Raw genomic sequence first — 16,274 nt, forward strand, 5'->3', positions numbered from 1 at the left:
ACTATGTTATTTACACACAGATAGAAACACTTACAAAATCAAAGTGTACCTTCTCAGGTATATGTAAATTTAACATTTTTTGACAATCAGAAAATTATTCAAATTACTATTTCTACATATGGCAACCCTGTTCAGAACTCTTGTCTGTCTGTAACCCCCTCCCCCTTATAATACAATGCTAATAGATTTGGATTAATATGCATGCAACTGGTTAATTTTATTTTTCAACCCAATCTTCATTGTAATATAGTCTACTAAAACATAAATAATGCAACTAAATTATTATTATTATAATTCTAGTTGTTTCATTACTTTGCCCGCATACTGTTCCAGCCATAACTAATTAAAACCAACCTCATCCAAGTTTACTGGCTGTATTTATTTTTTAAAAAAAATCATTTATTACAATTGATCTATAACAAATAATTTTAATAATATAAAACTTGTTTATACTCTCTCTTTATGTACATCTTTCAGTCTTTATTTATTAGATGTAGGTATCATGTAAGTAAAAGTGTTATAACATTAAAAAATAAATGTCATTAAGCAGAATTCTTTATATACTTTAAGATAAATTTGAAACAACTATAAAAATTTTTATTTCAATTACATAAAGTTATTCATTGAATTATTCTCTCTTTAGTTGTACTTCACATTTTTTGGAGAAAAAATTACAGGGTAATTTTTACATTATGAGGTAAGTAACAAATACAAAATATGATAAACAGCTGAAAGAACCAACCATTCATTTAAATTTTACTTACACTATTACCAGACTTTTATATATTTTTTTTAAATTAGTGTGAAAATTTCAAACAAATGTGTCTAATATTGTTTTTGTAAACATTGCACATGCAGTATAGCTTTCTGTGTATGTGACATAAGTCAGCATGGCAGTATTAATTTAAATTTTGTTTGCTTGGTAAATTTATGCAGTACTAAGAGTTATATTTCAGCAATTAACTTTTTAGAATATTTACTCTGCCTTCAGTAAGTTTTTCCCGTAAAATCTAGTAAACAGAATTTAGAGTTTTTGCATGTAATAAAATTATTGAATTAGTGTTGACAAAAATACATACATACACGTAGGTGACATGGTAAAGTGTATAGCTGTTATTTTTATAAATTATATTTTGCTACAAAAAATTACTTAAAAGAATCAGATTTGGTAAGTAATTACTTTTTTATGTAAAAATCAGTTAATCAATATTTGTATTCAGTATAATACTGAATTATTTATTCAGTCGAGTTAAATTCCTATAAGTCAAACTTTAATTTTTTACATGTTAATTAGTAAAAAAAAAAATAGTTTTATGGAATAACTCTAGTCAAATTCATTATAACTGTTTCAACAAATGCAAGGGTAAAACTGTTTAATGCATTTAAATTTTGTTTGCTTAGCAATAGATTGTCCTCAAACTAGCTGCTGTAATCATTTAAGTTTAAGGTATTCCAAAAAATATTTATTTTTTGTATCATTTAGACTTTTATGAAAAATGCTACTAACAGTTACAACTTTATTTATCCAAATTATAAGAAAACTAAGTAATAGATATTTATTTATATGGATAATATTGTTCAGGACTGATATTTGTTTGGAAAAACGTCAGTTATGTAAACAAGCCAAAGGAGTTAAAAGTTCATATAAGGTTGAGCAGTTTCTGCATAATTTGAATGAATTTACAAGCTTGAATCTGTGATTAATTGAATAATTACTTGCAATAAGATAGCAAAGTGTGGAAAAATTAAATATTTATTTGTGACAATTATATGTTCAGTCAATTTAAAAAAAAATGCTTAATTTATGTTGTTAAATAAAAATAGTGATGTGGTTAGAAACATTGCTTCTGAAGTTAAAAGCTGAACAGAGGTAAATGTAAGTAATGCTGGTAAATGTTATGCATACTAAGTGAAAAGTGCAAAATATGAAAGTAAAAAAAATTTGAAGAAAACTCGGATAACTGCTTTGTAGATGTTCCAACATTATCATATAAATCGTTACGTATTGTATGTACCATTTATAACACAACTTTAGAAAAGTGTGCGAGTAATCTTAATTATTTCCTTTTATTTCAATAAGTTTATTATAATACGTGCTTAAAAATATGCCAGAATTTACTTGCATGTAGTAATTTATGTTATCTTTTTATTACACAGCATTTTTTTTCGCATGTTGTAATCTTATCCCGCTCTCTTTAAAGGTTAGCATAATATTATCGTATGGCTATGCCTACAATATTGCTTGTTCACGTTTTGACAAGGTAAATATAAAACTTACAATTAAACGCTTCCACAAATTTAAATTAAAATCAGGGATCATTTGATCTTACTCATTGGCCAAATTTTACCAATTTTATTTTTGTATTTATTTTATATTGTTACTTTATCTTGTTGCCTCCATTTACGTTGTAATGAAACAATTAAAAAAATATATTATTTTTTTTAATGCAAATCTATTATTTACGGTGAAATTGTTGAATTATTTTTCTAAAAAAAACAATTGAAGAGTACGAAGAACATATTAAGGAGGGAATTTATTACTCTACTTATGTGGGGGCAGCCTGGTTTAATTTGGTTTTCTGTTTTGTGCATTATTGGGCAAAATTCAGGGAAATATTTCTGCTTGATTCTTGATGTGATCTTGTAATTTTACAGTTCATAATTTTTTTACTAAAGAAGTAAATTTATATCAAGCCTTAGTTTTAATATTCTGTAATGTAAGTATCTTATTAGGTAAGGCAGATTTTTTTTTTGTAACCCTAATGATCATACAAATTTACCAACTGTGTAGCCGATACATTTCCAAACAGTTCACTTTATATTTAAAATGTATAATAGCTTTATTCTTGTTTGTAAAATTTTATAAGGTTTGTTATCAGATTTGAGTTTGACTTAGTAGACTACTGTTTTTAATTTATCATTTTGGGTAGTCCAATTTTATCTTGTAATACATCGCCGGCAATGTTATTAACTCATTAAAAAAAAAAAAAACTTAATACGTTTGCTTGATTATCTGACACTGTTAAAAGAATTGAAATAAATTTCTGTTTTCCTATAGAATTGATACCGTGTAATTTATGTACGAGTTCCCGTTTTAGGGTAAATATGGCCGAGTCAGTTTAGCGCAGTTAAAATAGTATTTTTTTGATCGAGAGCTATCTGTGTAAGTAATCTTAATTGATGTAATTGTGTTGTGGCATAATGTGTTTTTTTAATATCAGAATTATGTTTTGTGTGATACTTGGCCTTAAATTAATGCTAACAATGGTTAAAACTAGTTGATAATTATTTTGTGTAAGAAGTAAATTGTTTTATTGCTTAACGTTATTATTACTACGTTTTATTACGTTATTAGTTTTACTAGAATTTGTTTCTTTTAAACATTATATGTAGGTACCCTAATAGCAGCAGCAAATACTGTTTTAAGTTTAACAATTTAAGTAGATGTATTAGGAAAGTAAGTTAGATGTAATGTGTTCCATCTTTGGGAAAAGTTAATGAATTAGGTGTTTGTACCTATTGATCAATGAAAAACATTTATTTAACATTTTAAGTGAGATACATTATGTTGTGAATATTTTTAATGTGAGCATGAATACATTGTGGTTTTTATTGCAGATTAAAACATATCTTAGTATGTATTGAAAAATTTAGGGTCTGTTTGCTGGCTTACTGATTTACGGTTATGGTGATACAACAAACCCTAATATGTAATGTATTCTTTATTTTTACTTTGAAGTGAACAATTCTAATTTCAACCTAGATCCATATTTAATTATGTTTATTTCTTTTATATAACTTTTTTTTGTGATCCTACATAGCATAATTTTGTATGTACTATGTATTTATAAATTGTGAAGTGAAATCTTACTTTAAGAGTTCTGGTTTTTCGTTGGTAGCATATTTCATTATTTTTTATTTACTTTTTTAATATTGTTTTTGTTTTATAGATATTTAAAATATAGTTAACAATGAAGTTTACATCAGGTTTGAAGTGTGTAGTTTGTTTTAAGCATATAGTTTGTCTTTTAATTTTATAATACATAATGCATAATACTTAATTTTAGAGAGGTATATAAAAAAAATGTTTTTAGTTAGTCAAGCGATTTTAGTACTAATTGTACTCTTCTGTGGATGTTATTTAAATTTTGTTTTCCTGCTGAGTATATTATTTCAGTAAACCTAAATTCTCCTTAGTCTTTCAGCCACTGATAAAATACATCTGCACAAATATTTGTGTGCTTACAGTGACCTCTTTCCCAGAAAATGATAATTTTTATTATTGTATTCTTTTGTCATCCATTTAGAATTTAATCTTTTCATTAATCAAGGTAACTTTACTCACAGTTAATTTAATCACTGATAATATGTGTAGTGTTTTTGTTAAATTACATATTTCTACCTGCTTACTCTACTTCTGACAAGTGTGAATTGATGTATTTATTTTATGTTTAAAATATTTTTAATTTTATTGTCAAAAATGTGGGAATTTATTTAACATTATATATCCAAATAGCCACATTGTAATGCACTTGAAATTCAATGTTGTACTCATTTCTTATGTCACTTAATGAGATTGTAATAAGCTTTAACACATTATTCTGAAGATCTATATTATCTAACATAAATTTAATTTGATAGTTTTGCTTACTTTTATAGATATCACTGAAATTATTTATAAATATTACCATTATTAACAAAAAAAATATTAAAACAATTCATGAATTGATTTTATACAACAATTGAATTTGTTGTGCAAAATTTAGAAAAGATCGTGTAAAATCACTGCCTTTTAGATTTTATTTCTTTATTGGATGATTTTTAATAAAAAAATCTAGTATAAATTTTTTAATTATTTAAATGATATAAAGAGCCTTATTTTCTTTACGTTTAATTAAATTTTTAAAATATTTTTTATTCATTTGATTGTTAGATTTAAGTATATTTGAATTTATTTTTTTAAGTGTGTAGTAAGATTATTTAGTTTTATTAATCATATGTTTGAACTAAGTAACGAAAAATATTTAAAACCTAATAACTATTTTGAAATGAAGAAATTGGAAGTAATTATTAGTAAAATATTGATAGTGATTGTTTTTATGTATATTTTTATAATGAATGTCAAGTTGTGTCTACCCAGTTGATAAATATTGCTATAAAAGGTTGTTTATTTACAAACGTGAATGCTAAGAGTTGTTATATTAAGCAGTCTATATATTTATCAAAAGGAAAAATAAATTTATTGACAAGCATGCTGTCTACCATTCTTCATTTTATGTATGTTACAGTCTTTTTTGTATTACATTTTAGTATTCTTGCATATCTATTAAAAGGTGATAATATTTGAATTATAACCTTACGCTATTTGCTGTTTAATTAAACTCATTTTTTTCTTTTATACCAGGAAATGCAGTATGTTTCCTTGTACGTTTTTTTTTATTAATACAAAGCAAACAGTAGGGAAGAGAATTCAAATAGAAATGAGATGTAGTTTTAAAGTGCTGTGGTTATTTCTGCTAGAAAAAGTGCTGTATAAAGTTAGGTATTGTCCTTGCTATCTGAAACCGTTAATGAAAAAAAAAAGGTAGTTTTAGGTTGTAGAAAATGTTGGATGAGTAAGCATAAAAGTTTTATATTATGGATGTTATAGTAGGATATTAATAAAGAGAATAAGCCACATGTTCATTTCAAAAGTTTAAGCTTTGTTAGAAAAAGAAATTACCTGAAGCATCTAAAATGAAATTTATAAAATAGGCATTAAATTGAAGAAAAATGAAATTAGACTATTGTTTACTTAACAGCTTTCTTGCATAATATAATGTGTATACTACAAAAAATTAAATTTTAATTTTACCTGTTTTTTTTTTTTTTAATAATTGACAGAGAAAAATTGAATTGTATAGTTGTAATTAAACATTATATTTTTGTAATTTTACAGTATAAAACTTTAGCTAAAGTAGTTTAGTAAAAGTTTAGTTAATGAAAGAAAACACCTAAGTTTGATTACAAAGATTCTGTTATAATCTTTTGAAAACATTATATATATATTATTAGAAATAAATATATTTTACACATGTATGCCAGTTCATTAAAAGTTATTTATTATACATTTAATTTAAAAAAAATTTTTCATTTAATTTATAATGTTTATTTGTGTCTGACCATATTAAAGGTGTATTGTTTTGGGTACTTATTCATTTTATGGGAACATCATTTAGAATTTTTTAGGACCATTATTTAATATATATATATATAGCCTCTCTTTTCTATTATTTTATTTTCTTATCTAAACAACAGGAAATGATTGTGTTTATATTTTTATAGAAATACTATAAACACAATTTTATGCCCTTTTTTCAAAGATCTGTAGCTGATAAATGTTGCTAAGGTGTATTATTTGGGTAAGAAAAATTAAAAGATATACATTCCTTAAAATTTCTTGATGAAAATATGATGAATATTGATTTTCTGATGACTAAAATAGGCTAACGCTTGTTTAAAAACAATCTCTTAATATTTTTGCTATGGACAGTTGCTACATTTATACAAAATTAAAAATTGAATTTTTTCATCATGTTATCAAATTCTCTTTTTCATTGTCTATAAATATGATTCTTATTTTATGGATAAATGAATTTCTTTTGTGAAATGATTTATTATAATATCAAAGTTATAGATCACTGGAAATCACATATTCAACAAAAAAAAGAAGTAAAAAGTAGGGTTTTATTAAAAATTAAAACGTAAATGACATATTTCTTTTGTTGAATTGAAGTTTCTATAAAATAACATGAACAAGAGTAAATTTACTTATACAAAATTTCAAAGCTAAAACTTGTATGTTTTCTTTTGTAAATCATAGTAAATTTTATTTTTAATACAGACTTTAGGTATGCACCTTTGTAGATTAAAATTGCACTAAAATTTTGCTTCAAAAGGTAAAATATATTTATAGAACCTAGACTTATGAAAACCACATTAGTTATAATACTAGATTGATTTTTTACTATATGTTTGTGTATTATGCCTTAGGGTAACAAGTGATACTTGCTACAGAAATTTATGTAAGGTTATGTTCATGTATTGTTTTATAATCTGTAGGTGCTGTCAAGATTGTAAGGTGTGTTTTTTAACATGAGAAATAAATTATATTTTACACATGTATGCCAATTCATTAAAAGTTATTTATTATACATTTAATTAAAAAAAAATTTTTCATTTAATTTTATTTGTGTCTGACCATAGTAAAGGTGTATTGTTTTGGGTACTTATTCATTTTATGGGAACACCATTTAGAATTTTTTAGGACCATTATTTATATATTATTTTGGTAATTCTGAGCAATTATTCCCCCAACCTCAATTTTCTCCATATTACAGTTTGTTATATTAGAGGTCAACATAAAGACGAAACAAGAGAAAAAATTTGCTGGAACATTACCAATATAATTATAAATATAATCTAACCAAACTTAATCTACGCTTGCTAACCTTGACTAAACGAGTGTAGGTTAAGTTTGGTTATGTTATATTTATACTTTTAGATTTATTTATTATATATATATATATATATTTATTTGGTTATCTCATAACCGAATATGGACAATTGCCCTTTGCGTTATCTTCAACTGCTCATTCATGTTATGTACAAACATTCTGGCAAATTTTTTCTCTTGTTTTGAATTCATGTTGACCTTTAATATAACATATTGCAACATGGAAAAAATTGAGGTTGGGGAATAATCGCTCAGAATTACCCATTATCTTTAATGACTTGTCATGAATTAATTATATTTTAAATCTATTGACAAAATATAATTAACTGTTTATGCTAGCCCAGATATGATTTTGAGTGTTATAAATAAAAACTACAGCTTTTTAACTGCGTAGTATGTAAATTACATTTATTTTGACTTAATACTCACAAATATAAAATTCTGCTTTCTGTGGAAGCTTATAATTACAATGAGCATACCATTTTTTGCAATATGAGTTCTACAATGTTTTTCAAATTGCCATTTTTAGAAAATGGGTAAATTTTATTCATTCAGTACAGTTAAATTACTTTAATCTGTGCTTCTAAACATTATAGATATTAATATCTGGTTGAATGTGCTTCTGATGAGATGAGGAATTAGTCATACTTATTTTGCCCTACTTGTGGCACCTAAGCTTGTTAACCAGCTAATTTGATCATTGATGAGAATTAAACGTGTGTGTGTGTGTGTATTGTATTATAATTAATTTGATATTGATTGTATTTCTCTTAGTGTCAAGAAGGTAACAGTAATTTTCTGGTGTGGTGACAACAGAAATCATGGCTAAAAGACCAGCTGATTGTGAAAGCTCTAGCAGTAGCCCACCGTTAAAACGTGTTCAGTTTGAACCTGTCAGAATTGGTCCTATTTCAACATTAGAGGAAATGGATATTAAAGTTTTACAGTTCCAAAATAAAAAATTGGCACAGGTAAGATTTTATAATACAATACGAAGCTGTTATTTCAGATCTTACTAATCCAGATTGGTTTGGGCCATTTATATGAAATTTATATCAGGAGAAAAATAACAGTAATATAAAAATAACACCTTTTAGTGTACTATTATTAAAAATTGATAATTTTAATGTGATGTGATGTATTAAAATGGAGAGTGTTCATTTTGTTTGGAATCTAGCTGTTTATGTCTTATGAGTTACTTACAGTGTGATATGTATTAACCTGTTATCAGCTATTGAGGATGAAAAGTGACTTATGATCAGTATTATTACGTAATACTAAGTATTAAAAAAAAGTTTTAAGTAAAAACTTATATAGTTAAAAAAAACATAATTGCATTAAAAATATTCTCTAGCTTAATACATTATACTATTTCTGTTTCGAATCTGAAGAATTTGTTTATTTTCTGGACATTTTGTTTTTTTGGTCTACACCTTTTCCTTATCAAATTATTTTTTTTCCTTCCCTTGCACTTTCATGGAGTAGAATATACATTCTGAGTTACAAGGGTGACATAGTAGAAATTAATCGGTCTTGAGAGAAAGAATCCTTTTTCTTTCAAAAAAAAAAAGGTTTTTTCAGACTGATTTTACAGGTATTTTTCATATTTTTAATATTTCTTCTATAATTCAATAATAACCATAAAAACATATGAAAAAATATCAAGTTATTAATGAAATAAAATTTTATATACTTTTCCTATAAAAAAAAATGTGTATATGTAATTTAATAGGCGTACAAGGATGTCCACATCTTTTTTTTTTTTTTCGAGAATTGGGTTATTTAACAATTTTATCATGATATCCAATATCTAGACAGTATTTTTCTCTTTGATTTGAACTTAGGTAAATTAGGTGAGATGTGTGGGTCAGCTTTATGTCACAAATGTATTTTTTTTTAATCTAGACAGTTGCATACAAAAAATAATATATTTTGCTTTACTAATTTATGAATAAATTATGCAGCTATTTCCCTCCTTTTTGACAAGAAATCTAATCTTTATGCACTACATAAAATTTATAAGTCTTTATTTTGATTAGTGCCTGACAGGGATTAAATATTTAAGAGCTCAAAAATTATGTAAAAATTTATGATTTGTTACATGATGTTAATTACAGCAATTACTGATTTAGTTTTGACTGAACATGTAAGATTCAGTTTTGTTGAGATTTTGGTTTGAACTAGTTGTAAGTTATTGGTTGGATCAGTTGAAAAATTTATTAGGATTATTCTATCAGTAAAGAAGGAATATAAGTAATGAAGTATTTAATTAATTTTATAATAATCAATTTTAATAAAATAGAATTTCAGCGATGTATATAACTTAGTTTTGTGCATGTTAATCTATTAATTATGATCCTCTGTACTATTGCAGGTAAGTCATAGTTATTTTGTAATTTAATCATTAAAATTATAATTTATGGAAAAAAAAACAGTTGTCAACGTTCTTTTAAAAAACTTAAAATTGATTTTAGTGATTTTGAACATAGTTCTTAAATTTATTGAATGTATGTGACTATTAGTTAATTAAATGCAAAGATTATTCAGTAGTTATTGGTCATATAATGTATTGCTTTTTTTTTATACAGAGATTGGAACAGAGAAATAGATTAGAAACAGAATTAAGAAATAGAATTGAACAGTTAGAAAAAAGGCAAACTCAAGATGATGCTGTATTAAATGTAGTTAATAGATATTGGAATCAGTTAAATGAGGATATTAGAGTACTTTTACAGAGGTTTGATGCAGAAACTGCTGATGAATCGGAAAATCGAAGTAAGTAACTTGCATACCATTTTTAAAAATTTTTTAGTGTATTACAATTTATTTTCCCCTGTATGATTTTTATAACTTTTGTGCAGTTATGAAAAACTGCTTTATATAAACTGCTACATTGTTACAGATTATCTTCTGACAGAAAGATAATTAAGATAACTCTGATGTTTTTTTTTTTATAAGCAGTATTATAATTTGTAATTGGCTAATTAAACCAAAATATTTTTACTATCACCTAGAAACCTGAGAAAAATCAGAATAAAATAAAGGTCTCAAAACCTTATTGAAAGAAAACGTCCTTGGTGTTAACATTTGCCATGAGTTGTGCTCACCTCACCTTATGCCTTCATTTATCCCTATCCAAAGCCACTGTTCTCTATTTTATAATTCCCATCCACCTTGTTTGGACATTTTTATTTTACCTGTTGTAAATTTTCTTTCATAAAGTTTGGAGAATAACCATCTGTCCAGATAATAATGCCCTGCTCTATCTGTTTCTATTTTGAGATTATACTGTCTATTCAGGATTTAAGCTAGATTGTTTGGTTTTGTCTACCCCTAGGCAAACTGTATCTGAGAAGTCATTATTTAAAATAATTAAGTATAACTAGGTTTGAAATAGTGCTTCTTGCTTCAAAATTACTGGGTAGTATTTGGGCAAATCATATCCCCAGCCAAAGGGTTAAGTAATTAAGTTGATTTGCTGATGATTTGTGAACAGTTTTTAATTTTCTAATTGCCAATAATTCTTATTGAATTTTTATCACCATCAGTTTAATAAATTTAAAAACCATTTTTGTAGAACTAACAAATCAATAAGACAACACTTACAATGGGTACTAGGTTGCGTTTTCAGACTGTTGTAGAGCTTTTTTAGCCATATATAATAAATCTAATGAATTATTTAATAAAGTAATTTGGGCTGAAAGAAATACTAGTAACACTTTTAAGATGAAGTTAGTGTAAAAGATATTGCTTTCTTTCTGTTTGAGATGGCTTCCGTGTATTTCCTTGTACTTGGCTTCAAATTCAAACTTTATGACTGTCAATTACTGTCATTTGGTTCATACCGTCTTTATTGGCTGGTTTTGGTCAACCTTATGAATGTGTATGATATTTTTGTAACACTTTTTCAATTCTGTACTACTATGTTTAAAAATTACTGTACTGTTATGCATATTAGTTATGTTTGAGATTTATTAATCATTCAGGATCATTTGATAATTCAGGTTTGTTTTTAACAGTTACTGCTATATATGAAATGAGGTTACAATTCACCAATGCCACATTAATGTTTTTCTGTTTATTTTGGCTAACTACTTCCATAGGTTCAAATAAAATTTGAATTCCTGAAGTCTACTTTTACAAAATTTTGTAGAATTTTACAGTTATAAGAAGACAGACGTGTCTCAAAATAACTAACATTCTCTAAGTTATACAGTTCAGTCAGTCTTTCTCTGTAGTTTTGGAGATAGCTGTACTGAAAGTCATGTATTTAAAATGGATAGTGAACAGAGTAACTAAACACCATGCAGTCTGTCAAAAAATAACTGCATTTTCAGAAGTATTAGAACAACTGTGTTAAAAAATAGAAAAAAGTTTGATACTGCAGAAATAATGAAACTAACTATGTAAAGTAAATTAAAATTGAAAATTCAAAAATTTATTTATTTACATATCAATTAATATATAGTCATAATTTAGATAATTTTCAGGTTTTTAATAACTTTTTCTGTAAAAAAACAGAAACTAAAACAATCTTAGGAATTACTCATTTTACATAATAAAATGTTATATAAGATGCGACATAAATGAGATAACAATGATTTTCTGCCTCATAACTGGTGTAAAGTACCAAGAAACAAATGTGTTAGATAATGGCAGCAGAGACATATTTTTATGAGTTAACAATTAAGATGTGTAGGCATTATAGTGTTAACTTATATTTCATATATTCTATTTATTCTACTTCTGTATATATAATCACAATTGGTATACTTAATTTTACGTATTCTATTATCATATTTATCAATTTTCTATTTTATTATTATTTTGTAAAAAAGTTTAAAATGTTAACAGGATTTAGAGGTCTGTGTGTTATATCCTCTACTGATTTATATTAAACATTGTTGTTTTTACAAATTATTATAATACTTATGAGAGATATGTCAGTAACTGTTATTATTTTCATTGTATTCTGTTGAAGGTGTGAATGTTGTATTTGTTTCTGTATTTTTTATTAACAAATTATTATTTATTTTTGTATTTATTTTAATTTGTATTTTTTATTTATTTCTGTATTAACAAATTGTATCACCTGCATATTTTTACATAATAGTATTGTGTCTGTGTAATTATATTGTATACTATTTATTATATCATCAGAAGTAGTACTGTTGTATTACTTGTGATTGTGCCAAAATTTATCAAAACTGGTTTAACGAGATGTTCTTTTCTTTTCACTAAACATGCCTATAGAATCAATTATCAATATAAAATTCAGGGTCGCTCAAAACAAAAATTTTTAATATTATATGTATTTTTCTTTATACTATAAAGAAATAGTTGAAGGATCTTTTTTTTTAAATAGTAAAATGGGAGCATATTTTTAGATTATTTTATTTTTAAATGCTTAAATGTAATTTTCACTCAATTATTTAAAAATAATTATTTCTTTATATTTTGTGTAGACTTGCAGCTTGATGGTTTCCACAACATCTGGAATCTGTCTGGATGTACATTTTGAAAATTGGGTGTGAAGGTGAAAACCACATGCAATGATACTGTGATCATAGTTCACTGAAGTTAAGAACACTGAATTACAGCTGCTGTTGCTTTACTGGCTAATGATCACTATGTCACTATTGCTTAAATTGTATTTCTTGAAAACACTTCAAAAGAGTACACATTTTTTATTTATTTTGTCTTCCTCTCCGGGGTTGGGATGTAACAGTTGTCTAAAACGCTGTTTCTTTTTATCCATTTTTTTTTTTAATGCCTTTTATCTACCTAATTATGTTGCCCAACTGTTGGTGGTTATAAATACTACCTGGAGCTCTCCTATGTAGATCTGAGTTTGAGGCAAAAGGGAATTCCTAGTTGATTCTCAAAGTCAAAGTGAAACCTCCGTCATTTATGTAGTCCTAATAGACAGATTTTTATCCTATAGTTCTTATTGTTTTGTAGAGATAATTGTCAGGTGTTATAGTTTACATCATTATACCTTCACATTTGCATGGAGTTTTAATTCGAATAATGCAGAAAGGAATTCCCCGCAGCTATTATTGTGCACATTCTCTACTTTTTATCATTTTATTTCTTTTCTCAGTATTGAAATGTAATTCTGATAACTTTTCTAATTAAAAAATAATTATGATATATAGTATGTTTAATATTAAGTAATAATTGTTTGGTGCATGTTATTAACTTGTCTCTACTTTACTATATTTTTGATAGTTAGATATAAATAACATTTCACTTTGTTCACAATTTGTTTAATTATTATGTTTAAGTAAAAACGGTTTAATTTAAAGATTATTTTGATAATATCTTCCCTCATTTCATGTAGCAATTTGTCAGTTTTTTATGTATTATATTGCCACAAAATTAGTAATTCATTCATCGTATTACTCACTAGATAATTGTGTAATTAGAGTAAATGTTATAACAGAAAAATACATAGGTTGGGAATTGTAAATACAAAGAAGTGCTATTTTTTTATTTATACAAACTCATTCTTAAAATACAAGTTATTTTATTATTATTATTTTCTATGACCGCATAGAATCACTTTAGTCAGTTCATTATCAGAGTCCCTTCGATGGGACTGTTTAGGCCTTGCGCTCCTCCCAGTACTTTTCATCTGTTTCGATCTTTGTACCCTTTCTAGTGTTGAAAATGTTCATTTTGTGAGCTTTTTTCTTGTGAGTGTGAAGCAAGTGTTTTTGTTGTTGATTCTCTTGTTTAATTTTATTTTATCTATGGTGTCTACTGGTGTAAGACCAATTTCCTTCAGATTCTGTCTTATTTCTCTGATCCACGTGCATCCTGTCTTGATGTTCTTTAAGTCGAGATTGTACTGTACTAGCTGTTTCAGACAAGTCTGGAATCTTGCTTCCTCATGATATTTCCAAAGAATCCTAGTCTCCTCTTACGCATGGTATCGGTGATGGGTTCTAACTCTTTGTTCAGTATTTTGTTGGGCATGATCCACCATTACCCATCTTTCTAATAATTTTTATTGATGCAGGTTATTCCAATTTTCTTGAGGCTGTCTGTCTTTGTTTGTTCAGCTGGAAGAGTATTTCTGCTGCATAAGAGGCTTTTGGTTTTATAACTGTGTTGTAGTGTCTTATTTGTGCATTTATTGATAGACATTTTACCAGATTAATTTTTGAGCTTTAGCCAGTTTGTTTCTTCTTATTTGGATCGAGGTTCTTTCATCTAGGTTGTGTGTTACTTAAAAATGTTATTTAAATTGGGTTACTATTTTGATTTTATTACCATTTATGTTTATTTCTTTTAATTTTGTTGGTTTTTGGGTAATAATTTCTGTCTTTTCAAATTATATTCTGAGGCCAGTTTTATTTGCAATTTTTTGAAGTTCTAATATCTGTGATTTAGCTTTGTCAATGTTGTTTGCTAGCAGTGCCAAGTCGTCAGCAAAACCAAGACAGTTTGTTTTGATTTTTCCGCCTATTTTTAGTTTTGGGGGATTTTTTGAGCCATTCCCTCTTTACCATTTCTAGAGCACAGTTGATTAATACCGGTGATAGCCCATCACCTTGGTACAATCCTGTTTTGATTACAAATTGTTCCGAGAGCTTGTCTCTGAATTTTACCTTTGACTTAGTGTTTGTGAGGATCAGTTTTATCATGTTTATTAATTTGGTATGTAGTCTGAGATGTCTTAGAATTTTTAGTAGGGATTCTCTATGATGGCAATGATAAGCTTTCTTGAAATTACAAATGTTATCATCATGTCTGTATTTCTTTTCCTGTTTTAATCCATTATAAGCTTGAGATGCATGATCTGGTCTGGACAGCTCCTCCAGGGTCTGAAACCTCCCTGGTACTCTCCTACTTCTTTCTCAAGTGTTGGACAGATCCTGTTGAGGATGATTCTTGAAAGAATTTTGTATGTTGTGTCTAGGAGTGAGATTCCCCAGTAATTGTTAGGGTCTGTTTTGTGTCCCCTTTTTTGTGTAGCAGATGGATGAAGGCTCTCATTTAGTATTCTGGTAGTTCTTTAATCCAGATGATGGACAAATTTTGCTGATCTTCCTGCATGTTTCCAAATCTCTTATAAAATCTGATCTTCTGCTGCTGCTTTGTTATTCTTCATCTCACCCAGTGCTTGCTTCTTTTATTGTGGAAGGGTTGATGTTTTCTGGGGGTGTTGTGATTGGGATGTTGGTTCTTCACAATTCAGGAATTTGCTGAAATATTCAGCTAGGATTTCCTTGTTGTCTTTATTGTTGTGGGCCAGTTTATAGTTTTCATTCTTTATTGGAATGGTGTTGAGGTTTCATGGAGCTAATTTTTAGGTTTTATAGCAGTCTCTTGACTGTATTTTATTGAATTTTTCATCTGTTGACTTTATGGTGTTGTTTTCTTATTCTCCTTAGCATTCAGGTGGTTTCTTTTCTTTGTTTTACTAGATTTTGGAAGGATCTTTATTTTTTTGGGGTTGATGAAGTAGCCGTGCTTCAATGTCTTTTCTCCACTGTTTCGTCACATTTGTTGTTCTACCATTGATATTTTTTACGGGATTTTATTGGGGCTAATTCTTCTGCGATCTGTTTAAGGTTGTTGACTAGCACTTTGAATTTATCCTTGATTGTTATTTTTTCAATTGCTTTTTGGTAGTTTTCATTCTTGATTAGTTGGGTAGGGTCCATTTTGCTTTTAGTTTTAGGGGGGTTGGTTTTGTTGCTCTCATGGAGTAAATTTAATTTTAATTTTGAATACATAGTGGTTGAGCCAGTTTCTACTTCTTGTAGGA

At 26.9% G+C, this 16,274-nt stretch overlaps 1 protein-coding gene across 3 annotated transcripts in view; it reads left to right on the forward strand.

Moving 5' to 3' along the window:
• The first annotated feature begins 2,565 nt into the window (after positions 1 to 2,565).
• Positions 2,566 to 16,274, forward strand: part of Bre1 (E3 ubiquitin-protein ligase Bre1) — a 73,193-nt gene continuing 59,484 nt past the window's right edge. Inside the window, exons 1-3 of one of the 3 annotated variants that reach the window (XM_075364246.1) lie at positions 2,566 to 2,717; positions 8,270 to 8,466; positions 10,084 to 10,270. In XM_075364246.1, coding sequence (XP_075220361.1) covers positions 8,317 to 8,466; positions 10,084 to 10,270 — 337 coding nt within the window. In that variant the 5' untranslated portion in view covers positions 2,566 to 2,717; positions 8,270 to 8,316. Of the gene's footprint in view, positions 2,718 to 3,146; positions 3,164 to 8,269; positions 8,467 to 10,083; positions 10,271 to 16,274 lie in introns of those variants that run through there. The other 2 variants (XM_075364248.1, XM_075364247.1) reach the window with 2 other exon arrangements.

The sequence above is a fragment of the Lycorma delicatula genome, chromosome 4 (genome assembly GCF_047948215.1).
Source record: "Lycorma delicatula isolate Av1 chromosome 4, ASM4794821v1, whole genome shotgun sequence".
In the NCBI taxonomy this organism is placed as follows: Eukaryota; Metazoa; Arthropoda; class Insecta; order Hemiptera; family Fulgoridae; genus Lycorma; species Lycorma delicatula.